Source organism: Penicillium pulvis (assembly GCF_028828015.1).
Source record: "Penicillium pulvis strain IBT 33274 chromosome Unknown contig_12_segment0_segment0, whole genome shotgun sequence".
In the NCBI taxonomy this organism is placed as follows: Eukaryota; Fungi; Ascomycota; class Eurotiomycetes; order Eurotiales; family Aspergillaceae; genus Penicillium; species Penicillium pulvis.
Window position 1 is genome coordinate 1,058,464 of NW_026643072.1, and position 25,615 is coordinate 1,084,078.

Sequence of the window (25,615 nt, forward strand, 5' to 3'; positions counted from 1 at the left end):
TACGGCTTGAGTATCTTATGAGAATATCGCAACTCAAGAGGTATTCATAGGACCTCGCAAACCACCAATCTCTATGCCTGCGTAGGTGTAGTTGTTGACCATGCAGATGTTGGGAGTACATTGACCGTGAAGCTACGCCGAAGGAAACCTTGGACGAACCCCATGCACAGGTCAATTGACCTCATTGATTATTAATTTGGAAATACCAACCCAGTTTTCTACCGAATGTTTACCGCAAGTCACTGCCTTGGCTGGGAGGTTGACGGCTACGAAGCAGCGAGAGGCTTACAGTAAGGGCTAGTTAGCTGGCACCTCGGATTGAAGATATCTCCAGTGCCTCAACAATATTCTTCATCTGAATGATTGGTAAGTCCAGAATTAACAATGGCGTAAAATAACATCTAGCGAGATGTTTCATGCAGAAGTAAATAAAAATGTGCTAGTAAGGCATATGAAGGGATTCTATAGATCGTCGTTCATGGTGTTTTGTGCGTCATCTCTATTAGCGAATCGGAGTTGCGTCGGAGAATAAGAATGGATGCAAGTTCATTGCTTTTTCTCTGTAGTCGACGTAAAAGAAACAAGCATGCCCGGGTGAAGTTCAGTCATGGGACATATGTAATTAGGACAATAGGACAATGGTCTTGTCCCTGATGCAACCTCGTTTGATCCGAGTTACCCCAAACTAAAATTGGGTTTGGTTAAGTTATGACCCGCACTAACCAAAAAATGGACTAAACACTGATGCAATCTGCGGCCCGCGCGGTCCTGATGCGATTAATCAGCTCGGCCTCTACGTAGACCGATTATTGAGGAAGCCTCAGTTCAATCAATTTAATCACAAGGACGTGACTCACCTTGTGCTGATCTGCCTTCCAATCGCTGGCACCCACTCGTGGCTGCCGATTACCCGTTCTTCTGTTCACTCCAATTCTCGTGCGGCGCACATTTGCCATTCCGTAATATCGCCGAAGCAGCAATTGGGACAACCATGGTCGGTGAACACACTTCTGGCAGTGAGAAAAGCGGCGAAGAACTTGATCGCATCAGATCCGAAACTCAAGATATAGGTTTCGCGCCGATCGCCCAGCTGAAGACCAATGAAGAGCCACATGATGCGGCGGCGGAAAAGCGGCTATCGAGGCGCTCCCGCTCCCGATCGCATTCCCTGGATCGAAGCTGGTCTTTGAATGATGGTGTGAGTATTGGCCGCGACGAATCTGAAGGTGAGGCCAATGAAGCGGGACAAGATGCAGATAGTGATCAGGGGTTTACTGTACGCTGGGAGGAGAATGACCCCATGAACCCGCGGAACATGAGCAAGGCGAGACGCTGGATGATCGTCATCATTGTTTCGACTGGTTCTCTTTGCGTGTGAGTACGCCTTGGATCACTTGGGGTTTAATAGTGTAGACTGACCCGTGCAGGACGTGCACATCCTCGATGTACACAACGACATATGATCAGTTGATGAAAGAGTTCAACTGCTCCCAGGAAGTGGCAACACTCGGACTGTCCTTCTTTATCTGGGGCCTTGGTTTGTTGTCTTATATCATAACATTTGGGGTTCATTGCTGATTGTTTTATCCCAGGAATCGGTCCGCTTTTTCTCAGTCCACTGTCCGAAGTGAGACCGACTTGTCCTATCAGTAAGCAAGAAAGCTAACGATGTCTAGTTCTATGGTCGAAGGAATATCTACATTACCTCATTCTCACTGTTTCTGATTTGGCTTATTCCATGTGCCGTGGCGAAGAATATCGAAACTATGCTGGTCTGCCGGTTTTTCAATGGCCTAGCAGGAAGCGCTTTTCTCAGTGTTGCCGGTGGCACGGTGGGCGACATGTTCAATCGACAGGAACTTGCATTTCCCATGATGCTTTACACTGCTAGTCCATTCATTGGGCCCGAGGTCGGACCTTTGTGAGTTCATCAATATGTCTGCTTGCAACATTATCTGACAGCGACACATAATAGGGTCGGTGGCTTCATTAACGAGTTCACCAACTGGTACGTGCCTAATTGAATTCTGTCAAACAGTCAACCTAATTTCACCGGCAGGCGTTGGACATTTTATGTGTTGTTGATCTGGACAGGCGTGCTGCTTGTTTCGATGATTTTCCTTGTACCGGAAACTTATCACCCAGTGTATGTCTCCAAGATTGCTCTTGACGAAGAAATCTACCCTCTGACCTTTGTTCTAGGCTTCTAAGACGCAAGGCTCAGAAACTTCGCAAAGAAACCGGAGACGACCGATACATCGCTCCGATTGAGAAGCTACATCGCTCTGTAGCGCAAACAGTCTTGCGATCTATGTATCGCCCCATTCTCCTTTTGGCACTAGAGCCGATGTGCTTGAGCCTTTGTATTTTTTCAGCCATCCTCCTAGGAATTCTTTACCTCTTTTTCGGCGCCTTTCAACTGATCTTCGAACATGTCTATGGGTTTCCGCTTTGGCAACGGGGTCTGTGCTTCTTGGGTCTCTTTGTGGGTATGGTTTTTGCGATCCTTTCAGATCCGCTCTGGCGCCGCAACTATGAGCGACTGGAACGGAACTTCCTGAAAAAGAAAGACCAGTCCGATGAATTTCTGCCAGAATGGCGACTTCCTCCAGGTGAGAGCCGCGACCTTGGAAACTTGACAAGTGCTAATATGGTTGTCTAGCAATTCTCGGTGGGCCTTTGGTCACCATCGGGCTTTTCATATTTGCCTGGACAATCTATCCTGACGTGCACTGGATCGCTCCTATCATCGGCAGTGCTGTGTTCGGAGCAGGGTAAGTTGACCTGCCATAATCTTGAGACAGTTCCAGGACTTGGAACATGGTGCTGACGGGCTGTGCTACTAGGGTTATCCTGGTCTACGCGGGCATCTTCACATTTCTGGTTGATGCCTATCCCACTTTTGCCGCCAGTGCTTTAGCAGCGAATAGCTTTATGCGCTCGAGCTTTGGAGGAATATTTCCCCTGTTTGGTATCCAGAGTAAGTTGACCTCCAATTTATTGAATTCATGCCCAGAGTTGAAGGCCTGTGCTCTACATGCGGCAATGCAAGACATGCATCGTGTGTCCAGCGCCGATCTCGACGTCCTTGTGAGACAGGCCAGTATCCATCTTGTGTCCCGTCAAAACAGCAATGATACTGTGAACTCTAGCTAACGGCTATACAGTGTATAACAATCTTGGGTATCACTGGGCGACTTCACTGCTGGCCTTTCTGACCCTTGTCATGCTTCCCTTTCCGTAAGTTTGATTTGTTACTCCTGTTTCCTTCAGCTTGGTTCCCTGCGCTATGGCCATCACACATTTGCTTTCCCTGTATCAAAAGCCCACGAAAAGTGAGTCTAGGGTTGGTTTGATATTCCAGCTGCATGCAGCCACGGATGTTGGCTAACCGAAGTCTCACCTCGCATGACCGTTGAAGGCTGTTACTGATGTCTATATAGGTACCTTTTCTTTCAATATGGAAGTCGTATTCGGAAGAAGAGTCGTTATGCCACCCAGCAAACGTGATATTATTCCCTGATGAGATCAGTTTATTGCTGCATGTACGGAGATGCTCTGAGCATACATGCCGTACATTATTTTAATTCAAGACGGTTTTGCTCCCAACTGCGCAGTCTGAAAGGGACGCCTGCATAATTCCCTTAGGTAGCGTTGCAGCTCAACGCTCTCCCCAACATCCCATGTCTACTTTGTGATCCTGTGACAACGAATTTTGCACTGGACATTGATCCCCTCACACTATAGGGATCCTATTCGGTTGGTCCTCAAAATCAAAGCCTAATAGTCCAGCTGCTGTCCTACCCACAGCTGGATTTACAATGGAGATAACATTAGAAAGCGTAGACGGCTTCCCTTGCGATGTGGGGACCCTACTCATCTTCCGGATTTAGAGGCAAAGTATTCCCTGAAATCAGTCATACCTCTGCATTCTTCATACGAGCAATTTTAGGATTCGCGCTAGTCCCAAATAGAAGATAGATGGTCGGGCCGCCTACCAGACCGCTTCCTGAGAAAGTATCCTATATTACAATACAAGGCTAGAACGGTATATAATGTAAATAACAGGAACCTGCCAAAGACTTGTCACCTCCGTGGCCCCCCTTTCGTTGCTCATCAGCCACTATTGCGTCTTTTCCTACTGCCAAAGACACACATGCTCGATCCAAATGACGTGTTTCCTAGATCCTTGCTGCACAGCCTCATCTCATTCGCGATATTGCAGGTAGCCTGTCCTTACTATACGTCTCGGATGGCCGATGAAGCGGAATGCAGCAGACTCACAATGATCAACATTCGCAGGCACTTACGGCAGTTTGGGAGCTTGAATAACTCAGAGATAATTTGTAAATGGTGGAAGCCCTTCCAATCCTTCGATCACTTACTCTAAATGCCCCGTCTCTTCCTTGATGAATAACTATCTTTCTTTAGCATGAAATCTGCAGCTTGGTCACAATTTTCAGCCTAAGAAGAGCTCTTGTCGTTAAAAAGTGGTCCTAGAAGACCCAAAGGCAGCGCGCAAGGAAGCAAAATGCCGACCTACGGGACTATTATCTACATAACCTGTCGGAATCTCAATATACTTGGTATATGTTGGTGGAACCTGATGTGATAGACGGGCTGTGTGAAGGCGGACAGATTGGGCGCCGCTTGGTAATCTCCACTACAAATGGAAGCAATCTATTGCGACCAGCAATATCAAATACTGCGTACGTATGCCAAGCATTGATTGTCTTTTTGCGTGTCTTCCGCCGCTCTACGAATACCACGGGATGTTTGAGGATACTCTAGCATTGCAGAAGATGGCCAGAATTGAATAAAGTCCTCGTAATGGAAAACGTTCCATATCAGCATTCAGACCGTCTTGCAGGCATGTATGCGGAAGCTGGTGTGAAATTGGTCTATCTGCCGCCCTATTCGCCTGACCTCGACCCAATGAGGTCAAGGATACAATGTGGATATTGCGCTATTTGATTCATCTCGGCATTGGGTGTCCAATGTAAGCTAGATACGAATGTAACACTTTTGAAAACCCGAAAATACAGAAAATATAGGATTCCTACCTTGACAAAACCTAGAATTTGACAGGTAGGAATAAAAGACGAGTTACAATAATGAAGCACCGTCGGTGATTATTGAACATGGGTTATGGGGTAGCCATTGGTACCACTGCACTGGAATGATATACGTCGAGCATTGCGATGGTAAATTGACTTTATATTTATAACATTCGCCACTCAATCGGATCCCACGGCTAAAGGCAGGGCGAGCTGCGGGGATTTGATAGACCATGGAAGTATCAAACTTACTAGGCTATCCCCCACTACTTCCGATAAGGTCCTTTTATCAACCACTTCGCTTCTTTTTGTAGGTAAGTTGGTGAAGCGTTTCTTCACTAGGCGCACATTCGACATTGTCTATAATTTTGAGCAGTAGCAATGCCCCGGGGGGTCTACGTCATATCTGGCTCCCTGTAGATCGGTTCGTAGACGATGATCCTGCCCAACCCTGGTTAGCCGCTAAATTATAAATGAGGGGGTAAGTGCCGCCTGTCATACAATGCTGAAATTATCGCCTCCTTAATCAATGCAGGTCAGTCCGCTAATTAAGTGCTTCCCGTCTATTGAAAACAGGCTTTACCTGTCAACACGGAATCCACTGTGCTATGGGCAGCAACGCAATGCTTAACCCTATCCCAATCCCGCGTTTGCCGTATCGGCAAAAGAGTTTGCCAGCGCGTCGCACCGCTCGTGCTTGCGACCAATGTCGGTTGCGCAAAACAAAATGCGACGGAGAAAGGCCGAGATGCACTCAGTGCGTAAGCACAGGAGTTGACGAATGCTATTATTCACAGACGAAGCAAGATAAGGAGCGGACACAGTTGGAGTCGGCAAACAGCGAAGTAGAACGTTATGAGGAATTACTTCGAGAAATATCTCACGAAGTCGATATATCTGTCGCGAGGAAAATTACGAAAGCTTTGGTTTGTTTGGATTGATGCCTAGGCATCCTTAAGCTAACTACCGTCTAGCGGCTTGCGCCCCGAGACCAGGAGACACAAGGAGAAGTAAGCAGTGCTTCTAATACATCTTCAACATCTTCCATCGGCTCCCTGAACGCTTTGGATACACTCGATGAAGACATCAACCGGAGTAAAGCGAGCATAGCTACGGGCTATCATGGAAAGAGTTCCGAAGTTGCTTGGATGCAAAGTCTGGCACTGAAAGCCGGAGTTGACCGAGGCAAGGAAGGAGCCTCCAAGGACATTCAGAATCAACTGCCACCGATCGATGATTCATTTGCCTCTATGGACTATCATATCGAATCTGCCAAATATCCCGGCAGCGATTTGGAAGACGAAAATCCATACACCCTACCAGCGAAAGCATTGGCCGAACGCTTATTAAGTCTATACATAGACAGTGTCCAACCGTCATTACCCGTCATTCGCCAGACACTCTTCCTAGACCAGTTCAATTCGTTATACTCCGGGAATTCGATACAACCTGGAAGAAAGTGGCTGGCCCTGCTGAACCTGATTTTCGCTATTAGTAGCAAATTGTGTCAGATGGCCGGCCAAGATACCCATAACAGGGAGAACAGATTTTTCGCCCGTGCACAAAAATTGATAATATCAGAAAGCCTAGTGGAGGACCATGAAGATCTACAGCAAGTGCAGGCGGAAACGCTCGCGGCATTCTTTTTATTGACTTCCTCACAAATCAACAGGTACGTTGTAGAAGCAGGCAATCCCTTCGACATGACTATCTGACCTTCTACAGGGCTTGGAAGATGATTGGCACGGCTACTCGTTCCGCCATTGCTTTAGGTCTACATCTCAGAGCTACGCATAATAAATTGAGCGCTTCAGCTCTGGAAGCCCGGCATAAGCTTTGGTGGTCGATTTTCATTCTGGAAAGCCTCCTCTCGGTTATGACTGGACGGGCGTCTGGCTTGGGAAACAGCTTCTGTTCTGCACCCCCGCCTCTTGTTGCAGGAGACGTGGAAATTTTTACTGATAACGCACCAGAAGTCCGTCTAGAACGGCCAACCGAGAACCCACCCATGAAGTGGACAATTAACCAGTCACACGAGCAGCTTGAGGCACAACGAGCGTCAATGAAATGCATGGATGCTAATGATGAGCTTTACTTCTTTTGTTTGACGGACATCGTCCTAATCTCGCACACTGCTTCGACGCGAGTGTATAGCACCGATGCTGTTAAGCAAGGATGGGATTCAATACAAAGCCGTCTTAATTTCTTCAATAAGACAATGGACGAGTGGAGCTCTAGTTTACCTGACAGCATCAATTTCAAGATAGTTGATGCTGGACAGAGTTTGTCTAAAGTCAATGCCTATAAGATCTCTCTCTCTCTGCATTACTACAGTTCTCGAATTATCCTCAACAGACCTTGTCTCGCCCGAGCGAGGACAGCTGGGGACGGCATCAGTAATTCTTATCGGTCTTGGGCAAAGGAAGAGAGCGCGATGACTTGCCTGCATTCGGCTCTAGCGATTCTCTCCATTTTTCCTGATCAGCCAGATTCGATTTGGGTCTGTCACGTCCTGTGGTGGAACGTTCTGCATTTTCTGGTACAAGCCACCACAATTCTGCTCATAAACCTTTCATTTGAAGACTTGGCGTCCAGAAAACTGGGTGGCCATGATACCACCAGTGGCTCAAGCGCTAGCCAATTGCCTGGTGCGTCGGATTCTGTCAATCACGAAGCTGTTCTTACCGCAGCCCGGAAAGCGCTGCAGTGGCTATACTGCCTTGGAAAAACAGAAGCCTCTGCACGCCGAGCTTTTGAAATCTGCAGCAACTGCATTCGTCGTATCGCGCCCACTGGCTTTGATCTTGACGAGTTTGCTCCCATGAACACCAGATCGAATGTGCAATATTCGGCAGTACCAACCGATCTTTCTCATCAGCAACGCCGATCTAAGGACAAAGTCTCGTATTCGCAATTCTTTGGGGCACCAGAGTTTGACTACGATCGTAGCGCCAGCGTTGGCGCTCAATTCCCTGAGCAAGGCACTACAGAAGACTTTGACCTCCCTATGCAGCCCTCCTTCGGCCTTTTTGGGGATGAAATCAACATGCCTGATTATATTCCAGACCCGCACGATACTCTTGAAGATGTGCTGCTTTCCATTGGCGGGGCTAGATAAAGAAGCTACTCAATATTGTTGCTCATTCTCTTACATATCTTCATAGCTAAGGCATTGTGGCTTATGCATTGTGACGAGGGCGATAATTGGGTATGAATGATTGGCGTAAAGCATTCCAACAATGTTTACTTCGTGATTGAACGGACAGGGAAGCGGAGAAGCTGACAGGTTCTCTGGAGTTTCATGTATTGTTACGGTACCTACTATAACGATGGCTCAATCATGATACAAACATCTCGAAAAAGGTTCTGCCTGAATTGTAAAGCGGTGAGTTAAACTGGATTAGCGGTCTTTGGACTAATTGGAATTGAGTAGTAGGAGTGTGACCGTATAGCTTGATTTTGAAAACTACTGTATATACTCTCGGCTTCGGCTCTTGATCCGGGCTTAGTCTTACTGTTTAGGTTTTGGTGCGATTAGATCAAAGCCAAGAAGGCCCACAATTCCCTTGTCCTGGGGTGGGTTTGGGCCAAAGTCCAATTCTCCGACATCCCTTCCCGCTCTAGGCCAGTTGCAAAGATCACGAGCATTCTGTGGACTTGAATTGAATTTCTAGTACTATTTTCCCTTTACGGCAATTGAACGAGATACCTTGGAACTTAGGAACCGAATTGGGGCCTAACTTAATCCCTCTAACCGAGGCACTCCCTAACACATAGCCTCGGGACAAAGCGGGATTTGTTCGAGGGAGAAATTCGGAACCCTAGGACAATACAAGGTTATAAGCGGGGGCATGAAGAGATTGAGGCTTTTTTTCCATTCTTTCAACCCCTTTTTCAAGTACAATAAGGTATTTCTTGATGTGTAGCAAGATAATTTTTCCACACGTGCACAACTGCCCCAGTCGTGGGGATGTACGATCTGCCGGTGCAGCCAATCCGGGTAAGAATTCACTAGTAAAAAAAATGGGAACTGATGTACCACTTTGCAAATGCCGCGCTCCAGTCGTTGACGCCTCAAACGTCAGCATGTGAATTAAAAAAGTGATGATACGCGGTGTACACAGATTTCATTTCAACCAGTACAATAGAATACAGAATGTGATGTTGCTATTAGTCGACTCGTAATTCTGACTTATACGAGAATCAAATCCCATATTCATTCGTTTGCAATTATGTAAAACAAGGGAAAAAACGGGCGTGTTACGAAACCTCGAACTATATCCACTTTGGTAGCCTTACGCGTTGAAGATGCATCTCCATAGAATGTTCATGTTGTTAGAGTATTATAAGAAGATGAATACAAAAAGAGTGATTTGAAAAAGATTGAAGAGGTATCCTAGTTCCTATACACGAGTCTTGGTTCTTGCAGCAATCGGTCCAGTTGAAGTCCTGCCTGTTGATGCTTAGACCTCAAAGTCACGGGAACATTCCGAAGTTAGTTACCATTCTCAGACCCTCCACCTTCTTCATCTTTTTTCCCCGCGCAGAAGCTGACAGGCTTTCGTTATCTTCTTGGATTTTTCCGACAGCTTTGAAGTTGTCTACCTTGAGACCTCTACTGCCTCGTGCGGACCGAATACATTCCCGCTTCCCCGCAGCCGACGAGTCTGCCGCTCATTCTCTCCACTCCCGAATTCATCTGCGTCCGAAACCGTTGCGGCATTTTTCTCTCCTCGTCGCGTGGACTCCTGAACAAGCTTACAATTACACGACCCTTCAATGTGTCAGATCTTTGCGGTCACGTCTTACTCCGAGTCGATTGTGCCTCGTTACACCCGTGACTCAACCCGATACCTGCCTTCCGTTCCCCCGCCAGAACTGGTCGCGCGCTCGCGACTATAGACGCCGAATACCGCCGCAAGCTCCAGTGACAACCTGGGTGGATAGTAGGGGCGCGACACACAGTGCTGTCAATTTGCGACCGTATATTTTTGCTCGGTCCAGAATTGCGCGAGCACGTGGATCCCCCCGGTCTCCATCTCTCCATTTGCCGAGACGATCCAAGTGCGCGGATGGTCCCGTCGCCACAGCATCGAGATCGTGCGATCGAAGAACGAAAGGCGCTGATATAGCTCTTCGGATAGCAGACCGGGCATAGTTTAAAGCCCTGGGAGCGCGTCTGTGTCACTCTTGTACTTCCCCGTGCTGGGGTATATGACGAAATGAACGTGCAAGCCAAGAACGGCACCCCGGTCCCCATGGACGGCGATCGCGATTCCGCCGACATCACTGAACATTCGGAGCCACTGGACTCCGGAAGAGAAAAGAGCAATGGCGATATGAAGGCGGAGAACCGCAAAGCTGCGAATGCTAAAGACCCATCGCGACCGCGACGGAAGAAGGCTCGCCGAGCTTGCTTTGCCTGTCAGCGAGCTCATTTGACGTGCGGTAAGCATGATGATCGACAGACACTTGCACGAAATAATTCCTTGGCTAACATCCCCGATTATCAGGCGATGAGCGACCATGTCAACGCTGTATTAAGCGGGGTCTACAAGATGCTTGTCATGACGGGGTCCGTAAAAAGGCCAAGTATCTTCATGATGCTCCGGACGGAGCACTGATGCCCGGAGTGCCCGGGAATTTCTATCCTACCAACACTCCCATGCGAAACAGCTTGCCCATGTCTAGGAATGGCACCAATTCGAGCACTTCGCAGCAGCCTCAGCCGCAGCAGCAGCAACCCCAGCAACCCCCGCAGCAGCAAGCGAACAACAACTTCTACCCCACGCCTCAGCCACAACCCCAGCCGCAGGGGTCCTATAACATGTACCAAGAAACAGCCATGAGTCAAAGTCCTTTTACCACCCAATCACCTGTTTCACCTACGTACAACCTAAAGACCAGTCAGAATGGTCGCAACCCCAGCTTATCGTCCACGGTGAACCAACAGCCTACCCCCAGCACCGCCCTCTCCGGGGACACCTCCCAACCGCCAAATCCGTTCGCGGGGCCATTTTTCGACCCCAGTGACCCCGCACTTTTCAACTTTGATTTGTCCAGCATGAATTTTGAAAACCGCTATGGTGCTCTTGAGTTTGGGATGTTAGGGCATATGGCGACCGGTGCCGGAGATTCGCCTACCGACTCGGGCACGCAGCGAGGGTCGATAGGCCGCAGCGGATCGGCGCAGTTCTCCACGCCAGCTCCTGGGTTCGGCGAAAGTCCAGGGAATCAACCATTCATGTTTGGTGATCCCCTGCTGAACGAGTGGTCAACTGGACAGGCCTCGGGCCAGCCGCATGTGAACGTCAGCGGCGTATATGGCCAGAATGGCATGCTCCCGGGACACATGAAAGCAGACGGACCACATGCCTTTGCTATTGAAAGCGGTCCCGCCAACTTCACCAGCCCCGGATCGGCGAGTAGTCCACATGTGGCTACCTCTGGTTTTGACGATGGATCCTTCAACACCGCCAAGTCCAACAGTCTTGCACCTAATGGACAACGACCGGTGATTACCACGCCTAGCTTAAAGCACCAACAATTACATGTCGGGCCCAAGCGACGTCATCGGAATCCTTCCTCAATATATGAAAGTGTTAAGGAACCATACGGTTACACGAGTGGTTTCCACAACCTCACTGCCTTTATCCAGCGTCGTTTCTCACCGCAGAAGACTGTGCGTATCGCTAAGTCTTTGGCATCTATTCGACCGTCTTTTATCGCTACCACCAAGACTCTCAATCGGGATGATTTGATTTTCATGGAAAAATGCTTCCAACGAACGCTTTGGGAATATGAGGACTTCATCAACGCCTGCGGCACACCAACAATTGTCTGTCGACGCACAGGAGAGATTGCCGCCGTGGGAAAAGAGTTTAGCATTCTGACGGGATGGAAGAAGGATGTATTGTTAGGCAAAGAGGCCAATCTCAATGTCAACACCGGTGGTACATCCCAACCGGCATCCGGCACTAGCTCACGGGGCAGCTTCACACCCCGAGGCTCGACCCTAGAGAACACCAACGGCCGGCCGCAACCAGTATTTCTGGCTGAACTTCTTGACGATGATAGTGTCGTGGAATTCTACGAAGATTTTGCACGTCTAGCATTTGGTGATTCTCGCGGTAGCGTAATGACCCGCTGCAAGCTCCTCAAGTACAAAACCAAGGAAGACATGGAGGTGGGACAGGACGACAATGGAAAATGGAACAACCACCTACGCAAAGGTGGCATTGCCGGCGAGGCTGGGATGAACCAGCTGGGCTTCAAGGACGGCAAGGTCGAGTGCGCGTACTGCTGGACAGTTAAGCGCGATGTGTTCGACATTCCGATGCTTATCGTGATGAATGTGAGTATCCCAAGATTTTTCACCAAGAGACTCTCTGAACTAATCATGCATATAGTTCTTGCCCTGCATTTGATTTCTTCCACTTTACCTGATTTGAATTTTCCCGTCCTTTCCTTGGGGATGATAGTTTGTCATTTTTCTTGTACTGCGCTTTCCGGCCGTTCTTGTTATTCTCTTCATACCCTCGACTAGGACGAACCTAGTCTTTTGTCTCTTTGATCTGGACTTCCGGTACATATTTTGGTTTCTTGTGGGACTGTATGATTCCCCCCCATTCTGTGTTTGTTCTTACTCGTACATACATATGGTGTTTCAGGCCCAGCGGTTCATGGCCCAGCATGAGCCGCTGGATGCTTCTTTTTGTGTTTCTGGCGCTCAAAAGGCTAAAAATGATATCTTGGGCTGGGATTGTGTTTTTACGAGATTAATGCCATTTATCCTTTGACTGTCAATGCGTTCATATATTTCAATGTAAGCAACCTTCTTTCCGTATAGATGTCGATCACTTGGATATCAGTTTAACTATAGTGGATTTGAGTTGCATATGCATTTGGTAGAGATGCCTCAGGTGTGGGATTTTGCTTATCGGTAGCCCCACCATCAATCCGCTCTTCCGCTTCCAATAGCTTCTATCTGACATTCCCTTGTCATTGTCGGTTCCTACTACACTTCACTAATACCTGGAAAGCTTCGTCACTCAACTATCTATTTGATTGATTGGTCAAATTCTTGTCATCGCAATTTCTACCAACTCCATTTACCAACTACGCTATCTGGAGTTACGCAGCCCCGCGCACCGACTCCACGTCGCACAATCTTGATCACCGCACTCGATCGCCAGAAAATCCTGTAGAGGATTTGATTTCTCCTCCAATTTGTTCACAATGAGACCCGATAAGCCCCGCGATCCTGTTGCTGGCCCTGATGCCGGCCCTGACGCCCCGTTCCCCATTCGACTGTCCGGGCCTGTGATCAAAGGCTTTGGCCGAGGTAGCAAAGATGTATGCCGAACCAAGCTTCCATTGCGTGGACTCCTTGCATTCAACCATGTAGAAGTGTACTAAGCTTTAGTCTGCAGCTTGGAATCCCAACCGCCAACATCCCCGCCGACGACTTATCCAAGACACACCCAGAACTGACAACAGGCGTCTACTACGGAGTCGTAGCACTTGACCCCAAGGACTTTGCACACGAACATGGATTAACTGGAGATACGGAGAAAGCCAGAGAGGCTATTGTGCAGCCGGCAGTTCTGAGCATTGGGTACAATCCTTACTATAAGAATACCGTGCGGTCGGTGGTAAGTAGCTCATTCGCCTTGACCCTTTCCCCATCGATAAAACTTCGGTTTTGAACATAGCTTACACTGTAACCCAGGAAATTCATATCTTACCCTCTCTCACCGAGCCATCTCCAACAGCCGTTCCGCAGCCCAAATTCAACCGTCTCCCCGATTTCTACAATACGCACCTCAACCTGCTCATTTTGGGATATATCCGGCCAGAATTCGATTACGTCTCGGTGGATGCACTGATCGAGGATATTCGTATCGACTGCGAAGTTGCGCGACAGAGTCTTATGCGGGATGCGTACAAGCGGTACCTCGTTGATGACGGGCACGCGTCGGAGAAGGCTGCCGAAGATCGGAAGTGGTTATCAAGCTTCCCCTTGAAAAGCAGCATATAGATGCCGGATTATTTGATAGAACTTATGAAATAGATGTGCCTATGTTAAGGATTCTCAAAGCTGTTGGTAATCATACAGGTGGGCATTCGGAGCAACTCTACCCGGACCTTATCGGTACTCGTCGACGTCACAACCCTAAGCACTGACAACGCAATGTAATATGTACCCCTGGTCCCAAAGAATCTGATTTTCACCTTTTGACACACCAGGTAGTCCTCATAAGTTCGTTACATTCTAGATCAACTACCATAATGGTGAACATCTTTCAGCGCCTCACTAGACGAGCGACAGGCTCCAACACCGAGAGCGGAACAACCGGCGCAGGCCAAGATTCGAATATTTCATCTAACTCCCATGTCTTGCATAGAAAAGACAGTGCTGCTTCAGTGAAGCGCGCTCGTCGACATGACTATGAAGCAGAAGACCCAATACCACGGCTTCTAATCTTGATATCTGATTCACCGGAATTTGATCCGGAGATTATTCGGCAGTTTCGGGCTGAGGCCTTCGACGTGGAATATATGCCTTTTATGTGCACTGGCGATGCTGAGAAAGACCGCAAGGCACTGGAAAATAAAGTGCAAATGAGGGAAGATGACTTGGAGCATGGGGAGAGGTATGCTATAATTGGTAAGTTACACTTCAAATATCCAAGGCTAGAGACGTTGGAATGCAACCGCCCATTTATAGATGATAGAATAAACGTTGAGACCAATGATCTAACTATAAAAGTCCAAGCTAACTATAATAACAGCATATAATCGACCAGCATACTACCTCCTAGTATCCCACCATCTCATCTCAAGCAATACAAACCCTTTCCCACGACTATGTGCTCTAATAGCATACTACCCCCTTTCATCAACATACATTCATAAATCCAGCATGGATATTCAAAGCCTATGCGGTACTCCAGCTTGCTCAGAAACCGAATCAATATTCCAACCAGGCTCATCAGCAAACTTCCTGCCAATTCAAATCCATATGCCAGGCGAAATGGAAAGCAAATGCACATTCTGGCCCTGGATAACATTATCTTCTGAGGGAGATGTTACGTACAAAAAGCGACATCGGTGTCATGTATTTACGTACCCAGATTCACAAGCCGGGTTTGCGGAATACAGACATCAGATCCAGCGAGAGAAAGAAGATATACCAAGTGACGACGTCAGTTTGAATCTGTCCTGGAGCAGGGTACTAGGTTGTTTAACACGCGCATTTGGAGTTGGAAGTAACTGGCCTGTTGCTGGCATTGAGACGATCTGGGAAGAGTATTGGCAGCGACTACTTGCCGAGCTGGACCAGTCCAGAGCGCAAGGTAATATTGATACCTCGAGGTCTGCTATTGAGATTATGGGGGGACGGGGTGAGGATCAAGACGAAGAGGGGTTATCTGTGGAGTGCATTCCAACTAAAGCAGGAGGTGAATCTTGAAGTTCCTGTCATATTGATATATGCTTGTTCTATTGCTGATATGTTACTAGGCTCCGATTATCAGACCCTCCAGTCCTTTTTCAAAGATGTATTCATCCCCGCTGGACCCCCTAGTCAGCATATCCGTCTTCTGTCAAGAACAGTAGGCACGGATAAAATTGTGGACGAGGTCCGCTTTTCGTTTTGCCATACTGCTGAGGTACCTTGGCTGTTACCGGGTGTTCAGCCGACGGATCGCGATATCTCTGTGAACATCGTTGTTGTGGCTTGTTTTCGTGCGGATCGTATTGTGAGACAGAGTCTGTATTGGGATCAGGCAGATGTACTTGTACAGGCTGGGGTTTTGGATTCCGGACTTGTGCCGAAGATGGATGTGATAGGTTGATATGCTCTTTATCAACCTTGTAATAATATGGATGTAGATAAAGAGTGAGAAAAAAATATCAGATATTTACCCTTCCATGCATTGATTAGATGTTTTAATATCAACAAGCGCTATGTACCTATGCAAATGACGGATGCACCGAATCTTAAGGATATCATAATCCCAGGGAGCCCCGCAAGCCCACTAGTTCTTTACTTACACCCCCAGCATTTGCAAGGGTTCGCCGACTAGCCTCCTGTGCCACCGACAGGATATCCTCGATACGCATAGCGGAATCCTTCTTTGCCAAACCAGCCACCAAAACACCTAACAAGGTATCCCCGGCGCCGTTGACGCTAACAACATTCTCAGGGGATATTTTAGCAGCTGGTGGGAAAAGACGCATATACACTCCACCGAAGGAGACATCCGGAGATGCTGATGCGCGGGCAATGATATACGGCGCATAATCAGGGTCCGTAAGACGAGAATCACCAGGAGGCAAAAGCTGCGTCAAAAGTGCACCAGCCTCGCCCAGCTTTGTGACAATACAGGGGATAAATGGAAGGAGTTGGATTGATTGCTGGGGAAGACCTTCATCGACAAGGGCGGCTGAGGTGAGGTAGACTAGCCGTTCTCGGGATCCGCTCTGCGACATGCCCATGGCATCAATAACGCCCCACCAACCCGGAGAATCGAATACCAGGGCTTCACGGGCAGCTGTGTACATAGCAGCTAACTCGAGACGATTGGGACAGGCAAGGCTAATAGCGTGGTTGGGGACGGTTTGTGCAGGTCCGATGACCGGGCTGACGCCATCATGGGCAAAGAGGCGACGAGATTTAGCGGTAGAGACAGGCTCAAAAGCGACGCGAGCACCGTGACTTTTGGCAAGAGTAGTCCATTTAGCTAGGACCTCTGGGCGCCAATTCGCGTCGACAACGACCCACTTCGGTTTCGTTTTCTGAAGTAAAGGCTCCCAGAAGCCATCGAAGTCGAGCTGCTTCTCCGGTAGCTCTACGATGCCCATGTCGGCCATTGCAACGAGGAGATCTTTTTTGGCGTCGTTGATGGCAATGTACTGCGCCGTGCGAGTACCAGATGTTGGTGGAAGAACTTGAATACCTGCAGTGCTAAGACCTTCAGTCTCGAGTGATGCGAGTGCTGCTCGACCGCTGAGGTCGTCTGCTACAACGCTGCAGAAGAGTACATCACTCCCGACATAGCTGGCTGCGAGTGCGACATTATGGCCGACACCTCCGAGGCTCTGCCCGATGACAGCGGGGTTGGAAGTGTGTGGTACAGGCGTCACCTGGACGCTTTCATCACTGAATGGCGTGTAGTCACAGGACAGATCGATAGCAAGGGAGCCAGCAACCACAACATCTGCATTTTCTGCCTCAGAAAAGACCTCCTTAGGCTCCTTAGGAGATTCTGGGACGGGCTCAGGATTAGGCTGCGTGGGAGGATATTGATCTGACCGAGAAAAATTCGGGAATGCAGGCATGTGTCTATGTAGAAGCAAATGTCCGGACTTAGCGCTGATATGTATTTGTATCTAGAGCTTAACTCACTGAGCTGCGCCTCCGCGGTCAAGTTCCTCAAGTTTAGCTAGTTCCACGGCAACACGAGTCGCACGTTCGACATTGGATTCAATAAGAGCACGGTTAGCAATCACACTCTTCCCGCCGCTCAATTCTTTAATCTTCGCGAGAACAAATGGAGTGTTATCACTACCATGATAGCCCTCCACATCTGCAAGGCGAACAGCTTCTTCAATTATTGCATCCATCTCGGGCTTGGGAACAGAGGCCTCTAATGGAACGGGGTTGGCAAAGTGAATTCCAGAGGTGACGGGAAGCTTGGATTGCGCGTCTGTAAACTTTGTTAGTAGCCAAAGTCTCCAGCCATGACTAAAACTTACAAACTATCGCAGCAGCTTCAGCTTCATTCTGGATAACGCGTGGGCTGCGGAATCCGCTGTCCCGAGTGAAGAAAGCCGGGAAATCGACGGAGCCCTCACGTCCATCGGCAAAGGTACCCACACAGACACCCTCAGTCTCGAGATACTCAAGTGTGCGGGGAATATCCAAAAAGCTCTTACACCCAGAACTGATGACCGTTACTGGGGTCCGTCCCAGCTCAGTCAGGTCAGCTGTTTTAGGAAGAGATCAGTCAGTTGCTGCACAGTCCCCGTGCTTGCGGGGGATGTGTAACCTACCAGAAATGTCCATGGAATATTCACCGCCACGGTGAACACCACCTAGAGATTAATTAGACTGGGTATTCAGACAGAATTGCTAGGTCAAACTTACCTAGTCCGCCTGTTCCAAAGATCTTGATACCAGCAAGCTGGGATAGAATCATGGTGCCGGAGATTGTGGTACCACCATGAATTGGCTTTCCTGCAAGGCCCTGAAACGGGTTTAGTACGTTCCTATGCATGAGTTGCGGGATAACCAACCATGCCACAGATGTAGCCCAGGTCTCTCCTGGAGACCTTCAATGCAGTCTTCTTCTCGGCTGTAGAGGCAAGTTCCATGATTTCTTCTGCACTCATGCCAACACGGGCGATACCTCCGAGCACACCTATAGTTGCTGGAACTCCACCGTTGGCTCGAACGACAGACTCTAACAGCGATGCCAAAGCGATGTTGTCCGGATACGGGAAGCCTGGCGAAATTTAAGCTATCTGCTCACCGAACGGACTATGAATCTCCAAAACTAAGATGCAACAGCACTCACCATGAGTATAAATGGTCGTTTCTAACGCGACAACCGGCTTGCCCGTTGCAACAGCATCGCGAACCTCTTCTGATACCTTCAGAAATTTGCTCTGAGAAGAGCTAGGCAGGTCATGAAAATAGCGACTCCGAGGTGCCCTCATTCCCCTACAGCACCTTGACAAGACTGAAGCTCTCGAAGCAAACATTGCGGCGTACAGAGAGGAATGTAGAACGCCAAGTGATGGAAGTAAAAAGAGGAGAAGCTGTTATCACTGATAAGAAAGCGGAGTGCGCTCCCTGGCCGCTGCGCCCGCCGTATTGCGTATACAGATCGGGACACCTCATCAGCTTCGTCCAACCACCTCTCCACATCAACCTCGTCAATTTTGATACCCCATTTCAATTCGGAGACATTGTGTGCTCCGTGAAATACTCAGGATGAGGTTTTTCACCGCCACAGTGCTTGGGCTGCTTGTGCCCAGCCTGGCTGCCGCCTCGAGCTTTACAGCTCCAACTCAACTCGCTGTCCCGGCCGACTTCAAGCCCCCGCAGGTCTTCAAGAACGTGAATTTGGTTCGGAACACCAATTTGGAAAAAGGATACGTCCGGGAGACTATCAATGTTGTGGTAGAGAATGTCGACAAGCAGCCGCAGAGCGACTACTATATTCCCTTCCCTTCGGATGTTTTTGGCCGCGTTGGAGGCTTCGAAGTTCGGGATAAGAAGGCAACTGAGAATGGTCGCTTCGAGGTGGAGGTTACTGAGCCTGTTGTCTCTACGTAGGTTGCAACTGTGGATGCCAATGGCTTTCGAAGAAACAAATAAAACAATACTAATCAACATCTCAATACAATAGTGGTAACCAGTACTTCGTTGTTCATCTCGCTGAGCCTCTCGCCCCGAAAGCTCAGATCACCCTTGGAATCTCCTACTCCGTCCTTTCCGCGCTGAGCCCACGTCCTGCGACTATTGGACAAAGCGACAAGCAGTACCTTACCTACTCTTTCTCCGCCTACGTGCCTTCTGCCTACCAGACCGTCACCCAGAAGACCAAGCTCAAGTTCCCAAGCACTGACGTGCCCGACTACACCGAGACCTCTGGACTCAAGTCTGGTGCTGATCCGGAGCGCAAGGGCGCCACCTATACCTATGGACCATACGAGACGGCCAAGGTGGCTCCGGGCACTGAGCAGCCTATCACTGTGCGCTACCAGTTCACCAACCCTGTGATCAGTATTAGTCTGCTGGAGCGTGATCTGGAGGTCTCCCACTGGGGTGGCAACCTGGCTACTGAGGAGCGGTACTGGCTACGCAACAACGCCTCGCAGCTGACCAACCAGTTCTCGCGCGTTGAGTGGACCTTCGCTAGCTACCAGAAGGCGCCATCCTCTGCTGTCCGTGAAATTACCTACCCTCTGCAGCCCGGCTCTGTGGATCCGTACTTCATCGATGACATTGGTAACGTCTCGACTAGCCGCTACCGCCCCGGCAACGGCAAGACCGCCGCCAACCTGGAGTTGAAGCCTCGCTACCCGATCTTTGGCGGCTGGAACTACAGCTTCAAGGTGGGCTGGAACAACGACCTTTCTGGATTCTTGCGCAGGGCTACTGGTGTGGACTCCTATGTCCTCAAGGTTCCCTTCCTGCAGGGTCCCAAGATGTCCGAGGGTGTTCAGTATGAGCACGTTGTTCTCCGCGTTGTTCTCCCCGAGGGTGCCCACAACGTCCGTTTCGAGACTGTTGAGGGCGCCAATAGCAATGGCCTTCCTGGTATGAGCCAGGTTAATGCCAGCCTTTCCACTTTCAAGACTTACATGGACACTCTTGGCCGGACTACATTGACCCTGGAGGTTGATAGTCTGACCGACGAGGCGCGTGACGCGCAGCTGGTGGTAAGTTCTTTCTCCGTGAAATTTTTTGTGACATACTGACAACATTTAGGTGACCTATGACCACACCCTTATGGATGCCTTCCGCAAGCCTCTCACCATTTTCGGCGGTCTGCTTGCTTTCTTTGTTGCTATTTGGTTCCTTGGCAGCATCGATACCAGCATTAAGAAGCGTTAAATGCGCGTCTTGGAAGAAGCATGTTTCATATTGTCTTTTTATTGAACCTGTCCCAGTCTTTATATTCAAGTCCGAGGACTGAAGCACCAAATACAACATTAAGTTCTTTCTGAGCTGTTCAAATTTTCGAAAGATAGTAGAAGATTCAAGTTTTAGCTACTCTCGACATCCAATAAGCCAAGTCATTCCCAATATTGAGATCATCTCATCGTCTCATTATATATGAAAATCAAGGGAAAGGATTATAAGTCCCATTCCCAAAGCATGGCCCATCAATCTCATATCCGCTAACATTTTGCACCGGCACCCCATGCGCTCCAAATCGCAGAACATTGCTCCCATAAGTATACGGCATCCATCCCATAGCAGGCGGACCTTTCACGGGATCTTTCATAAATGCCAAAATATGATCCTGCATGACCTGACTCGTCTTAATCTCCCGAGCAGAGGGACCAGTAGTAGCATTGGTAACGTTGTAAAAGTAAGTCCCAAAGTTCATCATCAGGTCAGAAGAATGATAAGCCCCAAGCCAAGCATACGGATCCTCGTTCGACCAGTTTCCAGCATACTGATACCGGTATGTCGCAACGTTCGCGTTTGCACGCAGAATACTAGTATTGGCAGTAGGACAAACCCAATCCTTAAGCGTGCCCTCATTGACCGTAGGCTGATATGGCCCAACAGTGACATTGGCAGACGGCCATGTATCAAGCGTCGCATCATTGTTAGCTGCATCGGAGAAGATGGCCGGTCTGGGCGAGATCTTGCCTTCCGCAGCGCGGGCAGGATAATCCGAGAAAATGTAGAGATCATCTGCGATGGGCCCGAAGGTAAGGCTTGGTTCCCCGTCGTACTGGCCGACGAAGTTCTCAATCATGGTCATAGGGACTTGCTGCATGCATTCCAGCTCTGCGGTGGGATTGTGCGGGAAGTCACAACCAAGATGTTTAGCGACGAAAGTGAAGTTCGAGTGTGAATAGTCCTCTGACGGAAGGGCCTTCAGTGCTGTTCCAGACTGAGAGAAACTGCCTTGCACAATGGGGTTATCCCAGAATGCATAGTTGTGGTAATCTGTGCTTTGTGAGCCGGCGGATTGTCCCCACATTGTGATAGCTTCGGGGTCACCGCCGAAGGCGGCGATGTTCTCGTGAACCCATTCCAGAGCCATGCGTTGGTCGAGAATTGCGGGATTGGGGTTGTTGAGGCCGCCTGCGTTGGGGAAGCCGAAGATGTTGACGCGGTAGTTGATTGTTACAACGATATGCTCTTGGGTTCTGTGGACCCAAGATGCAGGGATCTGGCCGGCGATGTCGATTCCGCCGGTTTCAAAGCCACCGCCCGTCATGAAAAAGATGACGGGGAGCTTGGCTGTTGCTGAGACATTGTATGGTGTCCAGATGGCGAGACTCAGACAGTCCTCCGAGCTAGTCTGTAAGGTGAGACCGCTGGTATGGTTTTGGTTTCCATTTTCCACTAGTAGATAGGGAACGAAGAGATTCCAGAAGCTGGCATCGCTAGACACAAACTGGGGACACGATGGGGGAAAGCGTGTGGAGTAGTGGTGCTGGGTTGATGGTGGTAGCGGTTGAGGAGGTTGGAAACGTAATGAGCCTACTGGGGGCTGAGCGAAAGGGATGTTACGAAACTCTCGCACCCCGCTGAAATTGGCATTGCGAAGTCCAGTAAAGGCTCCTGTGACAGTACGAACTGTCAAAGAAGGATCCGTTGCTGCTTGAGCTGTAGCAGCCAGCAGTACAGCACTTGCAAGGTGGAACTTCATTATGTGCATAGATCAGCTGTCAATGAGAGATCAGCAATACCCGAATAGCTTCCGATAGTATTTTTATAAGTTTTTTGTCATGGTAATTCGCCGAATGGCACGATGGAATTGTCCGAATCCAAGTTTCCTTAGTGTAATTAGTGAAAAATGTGGGGAAACCATGGGGATAAAAGGGCTTAATATTTATCCCGCTTCCCGTAAAAGTGAAAACTGGGGCATATACTAAGCCAAAAAGAAGTTTCAGTTACGACGTATTCTGGTTACTGTAGCAATCGAAATGAAATTCGACATCATTATACATGCCGTCAGAATATTTAACAGTATAGCACTTGAAAAATTTGAAGGTGTCCAGAAGAGTCTTCACATCTCGTCAGGAACAAAAGAACTTAAGAACTTTACACTTGACTGCTAATCTCTCGGGGTTGCAACATAACATTCGTCGACCCATAAGGCATGCTGAACGATTCGTATGTCCAGTGACTACGCATGTTCTCCCGCTCGAGCCGCATGTCGTACCGAAGAAGTAGCGAGCACAACACAAACTTAATGACGAAAGATGCATGCACCCTCCCAGGGCAAGCTAGCGAGCCATAGCCCCACATAAGATTCTTTTCGGAGACATCGGCATATCCAGTAGTCCGGTCATTGGATCGGCCACGCACGAAGCGAAAGCCATCAAATATATCGGGGTTCGGGTAATTCCCGGGATCGTGCGATACGTCATAGTTGGAGACGCAGACAGTTGACCCTTTCGGGGCGAATGTCGAACCATCCGAGAAGGTGTAGTCGCCCATGGCCTTACGGCGGATATTTACTAACACAGGGCCAGTCAGCCATTAGGTATCGGTGGCTTAAAAGGAGGTTCGGCACATACGCTTATCCAAACAGTGAAATCTTGAGCTCTCTCGCATGAAGCTGTCCAACAGGGGGAGGTTTTGAAGGCTGTCAAAGTCCATGCCACTGCCGTTTGCGCGGAATTCCTCTCGGATTATATCTTGCCAGTCTGGATGTGTGCAAAGCTGATATATGAAAATATACAGATTCACCCATGGTTGATGTGATGCTGCGAGCCAAAGTCCCATAATTGCCTGGCAGACGGCGGCCGGGGTCCAGTAGCCGCGGTTATCTTTCGTTTCTTCGATCATGTTGTAGAGGATTGTCTATAAGATATGTGAGCCTATGCAAAACTAGAGATAGGGAGCTTCAACTAACATGTTCTACTTGTGAGGGGTGATCCCAGCTGTCCACTCCCTTCTCGATGATGGGGCACACCCGCTCTTCAACTTGTTTCATTGCTTGCCCGTTCCGAGTCACAATGGCGGATATAAATCTGTTAGTGTTAGCCTAATACATCAACATGTAATAGAAGTTGGACATACGGGTACGTAAACGATGGTGCAAGTTGAAACAGACTCATACAAGTCACAGTTTGCAAGGGATGTTGGTAGATAGCCTCAGCAAATATGGGCTCAGATGCTTAGCCGCATAGGTTAGTTGCCATACTAAACTGACATCCTAAACTCACATCAAAATGCCACTTACCGAGTTTTTCACCAAAGAAAGCTACCGCCATAAGACGGGAATTCACCAGCTTGCACGTATCTGCCAACCCAATTTTAATAGATCCTACAATATATCAGCACCTCAATAAAGAGATAACGGAGGCAAAATGCATGAGCCTACCGTTAGCCATGACTGGCTTCAGACTCAACTCACATCCAACAAAAATCTCCATTCTCTTGTGAAGATATGGAGAAACTTGACGGAGATGACCCTTGCCCCTGACACTAAGGATCAGCGAGAATAGTCGTGATCTATGGGCCGCAATCTCATTATGGTTGAAGTTGCTCAATGTGTTTTTAAATCCAAACATCTGCATACCATCAGTGAATGTCTGGTGGGCCAGGGAATTATCACTGAGGCGATACTCATCGTACATCGGCGTATACTGCACGTTGTGACAAGGCAGTATTTTCACTCAGTTCAATCATCTTCTTCCTCGTAGGCTCAATGATGATGGGCTGAGTTGCCCACGGATTGTAAAATTTGCCATTTGACTACAAGGTAAATAAGCTTAGTTGCTCAGTCGAAAAGATGAAATTGGAACTGACAAAATCTTCAAAGGTTTGCTTAATCTTGTAGACCGAGTGATTCTTGTATTTGATGCAGTCTGTCGTATCCTGAGATAAAGTCAGCGCTACGCCCCTTGCAGGTACAAAGGATTCAAAGGGTGGAGTAGAGACCTGAACAAGAAAGTATAGCTCCGCCAACACAAGTACAGTCAACCCCACGGCAAAGAGCCAAGGAGCTAGATGATCAGAATCCATGAATGACTTGTTGGTAAGAATGATTGAAGGAAGCAAGAGCGAACGTAGGCTGAGATATGATAAGTACAAGAGCTTCAACGTGGTAGCATTCCCGTCTCTTGATTAGATGACGTTATATGATCTCCGGTGACTCGATCAACGTTTCCAAAATTACCCTAGTAGATTTAGTCTACTAGGGTATTTATCTCGTTTGCACAACACCTTGGCATCCGGCCCTGAAGAGCGCGAGGGCTGGCCCCCAAATTCAGAATTCAGTAACCAATGAAGGCTTTACAATATCTATGATATACTGTAATCTAGCGGGTAGCCACGGCATGCGGCCGCCTGAAGAACAACAAGCAGCAGATTTCATCGCGTGAGATTGCCTGAAGGCTTGCTGCAGTGTTTGGCTATTTTATGCGGCCTATCAGGTTGATCCTCGCAGAACCATATGCGCTCTATCTTCTCCACCGCTGAGACAAGATGAGCGAAGCTTCAACCGGACAGTACGATCGGAATACACAAATAGACTTTAGAAGCTGTTTCATAACGGCGAGGCCGAAAGATGCGATAGCCGAGCGACTGATACCACTAAGAGCGACATCCTGCATTAACCAAGTAGGGCATCCATTGCGCTGATCCTTCAACTTGGTCCAATGATAATGTAAAAAAGTCCTAGAAAGCCTGGCGTACACATTCACAAGCGCCACAAAATCATGGGATACTTCCCAAGCGAGGGGTCCCTTATGAAGTATCTTATTCATATGCATGAGTCTCATCTCATTCTGCTTCCTAGTGGAGCATGGAGAGCTATGGGCTGCCTGATAACGAGCAGACGGGA

General features: G+C 48.6%; 10 protein-coding genes across 10 annotated transcripts; 6 read left to right on the top strand and 4 right to left on the bottom strand.

The window, feature by feature from the left end:
- Positions 1 to 991: 991 nt before the first annotated feature.
- Positions 992 to 3,510, top strand: N7503_001618 (MFS transporter; the record flags this gene model as incomplete). The annotated part of the gene is made up of 11 exons (XM_057061165.1): positions 992 to 1,374; positions 1,428 to 1,537; positions 1,593 to 1,627; positions 1,677 to 1,921; positions 1,976 to 2,008; positions 2,060 to 2,146; positions 2,203 to 2,612; positions 2,663 to 2,774; positions 2,847 to 2,980; positions 3,168 to 3,240; positions 3,444 to 3,510. 11 exons carry the CDS (start codon positions 992 to 994, stop codon positions 3,508 to 3,510), a joined length of 1,689 nt encoding a protein of 562 aa, XP_056925127.1.
- A 2,274-nt stretch (positions 3,511 to 5,784) lies between these two features.
- On the top strand, positions 5,785 to 8,175 carry N7503_001619 (fungal specific transcription factor domain-containing protein; the record flags this gene model as incomplete). Its single annotated transcript, XM_057061166.1, has 3 exons — positions 5,785 to 5,814; positions 6,032 to 6,729; positions 6,783 to 8,175. The coding sequence occupies 3 exons, from the start codon at positions 5,785 to 5,787 to the stop codon at positions 8,173 to 8,175; spliced, it is 2,121 nt and encodes a 706-aa protein (XP_056925128.1).
- Positions 8,176 to 10,027: 1,852 nt separating this feature from the next.
- Positions 10,028 to 10,213, bottom strand: N7503_001620 (uncharacterized protein; the record flags this gene model as incomplete). Its single annotated transcript, XM_057061167.1, has 1 exon — positions 10,028 to 10,213. One exon carries the CDS (start codon positions 10,211 to 10,213, stop codon positions 10,028 to 10,030), a length of 186 nt encoding a protein of 61 aa, XP_056925129.1.
- A 66-nt stretch (positions 10,214 to 10,279) lies between these two features.
- N7503_001621 (uncharacterized protein) lies at positions 10,280 to 12,484 on the top strand (the record flags this gene model as incomplete). The annotated part of the gene is made up of 3 exons (XM_057061168.1): positions 10,280 to 10,505; positions 10,571 to 12,411; positions 12,467 to 12,484. The coding sequence occupies 3 exons, from the start codon at positions 10,280 to 10,282 to the stop codon at positions 12,482 to 12,484; spliced, it is 2,085 nt and encodes a 694-aa protein (XP_056925130.1).
- An 811-nt stretch (positions 12,485 to 13,295) lies between these two features.
- fmn1 (riboflavin kinase) lies at positions 13,296 to 14,148 on the top strand (the record flags this gene model as incomplete). The annotated part of the gene is made up of 3 exons (XM_057061169.1): positions 13,296 to 13,412; positions 13,490 to 13,711; positions 13,789 to 14,148. The coding sequence occupies 3 exons, from the start codon at positions 13,296 to 13,298 to the stop codon at positions 14,095 to 14,097; spliced, it is 648 nt and encodes a 215-aa protein (XP_056925131.1). The 3' UTR covers positions 14,098 to 14,148.
- Positions 14,149 to 14,348: 200 nt separating this feature from the next.
- N7503_001623 (dienelactone hydrolase) lies at positions 14,349 to 15,916 on the top strand (the record flags this gene model as incomplete). Its single annotated transcript, XM_057061170.1, has 3 exons — positions 14,349 to 14,727; positions 14,852 to 15,520; positions 15,582 to 15,916. 3 exons carry the CDS (start codon positions 14,349 to 14,351, stop codon positions 15,914 to 15,916), a joined length of 1,383 nt encoding a protein of 460 aa, XP_056925132.1.
- Positions 15,917 to 16,070: 154 nt separating this feature from the next.
- Positions 16,071 to 18,827, bottom strand: N7503_001624 (pseudouridine-5'-phosphate glycosidase/carbohydrate kinase family protein; the record flags this gene model as incomplete). The annotated part of the gene is made up of 7 exons (XM_057061171.1): positions 16,071 to 17,406; positions 17,470 to 17,770; positions 17,820 to 18,050; positions 18,117 to 18,158; positions 18,211 to 18,310; positions 18,360 to 18,568; positions 18,641 to 18,827. The coding sequence occupies 7 exons, from the start codon at positions 18,825 to 18,827 to the stop codon at positions 16,071 to 16,073; spliced, it is 2,406 nt and encodes an 801-aa protein (XP_056925133.1).
- A 153-nt stretch (positions 18,828 to 18,980) lies between these two features.
- Positions 18,981 to 20,802, top strand: N7503_001625 (dolichyl-diphosphooligosaccharide--protein glycotransferase subunit OST1). The gene is made up of 3 exons (XM_057061172.1): positions 18,981 to 19,400; positions 19,478 to 20,513; positions 20,563 to 20,802. Exons 1-3 carry the CDS (start codon positions 19,060 to 19,062, stop codon positions 20,686 to 20,688), a joined length of 1,503 nt encoding a protein of 500 aa, XP_056925134.1. The 5' UTR covers positions 18,981 to 19,059; the 3' UTR covers positions 20,689 to 20,802.
- A 115-nt stretch (positions 20,803 to 20,917) lies between these two features.
- N7503_001626 (carboxylesterase) lies at positions 20,918 to 22,468 on the bottom strand (the record flags this gene model as incomplete). Its single annotated transcript, XM_057061173.1, has 1 exon — positions 20,918 to 22,468. One exon carries the CDS (start codon positions 22,466 to 22,468, stop codon positions 20,918 to 20,920), a length of 1,551 nt encoding a protein of 516 aa, XP_056925135.1.
- A 395-nt stretch (positions 22,469 to 22,863) lies between these two features.
- N7503_001627 (cytochrome P450) lies at positions 22,864 to 24,203 on the bottom strand (the record flags this gene model as incomplete). Its single annotated transcript, XM_057061174.1, has 6 exons — positions 22,864 to 23,282; positions 23,343 to 23,628; positions 23,681 to 23,798; positions 23,848 to 23,944; positions 24,011 to 24,094; positions 24,152 to 24,203. The coding sequence occupies 6 exons, from the start codon at positions 24,201 to 24,203 to the stop codon at positions 22,864 to 22,866; spliced, it is 1,056 nt and encodes a 351-aa protein (XP_056925136.1).
- Between the last annotated feature and the right edge of the window lie 1,412 nt (positions 24,204 to 25,615).

Coding starts and splice junctions, on each gene's coding strand:
- N7503_001625 (XM_057061172.1), top strand. CDS start 19,060: ATGAGGTTTTTCACCGCCACAGTGCTTGGGCTGCTTGTGCCCAGCCTG. Junction 19,401..19,477: donor ACTGAGCCTGTTGTCTCTAC/GTAGGTTGCAAC, acceptor TCAATACAATAG/TGGTAACCAGTACTTCGTTG. Junction 20,514..20,562: donor CGCGTGACGCGCAGCTGGTG/GTAAGTTCTTTC, acceptor GACAACATTTAG/GTGACCTATGACCACACCCT.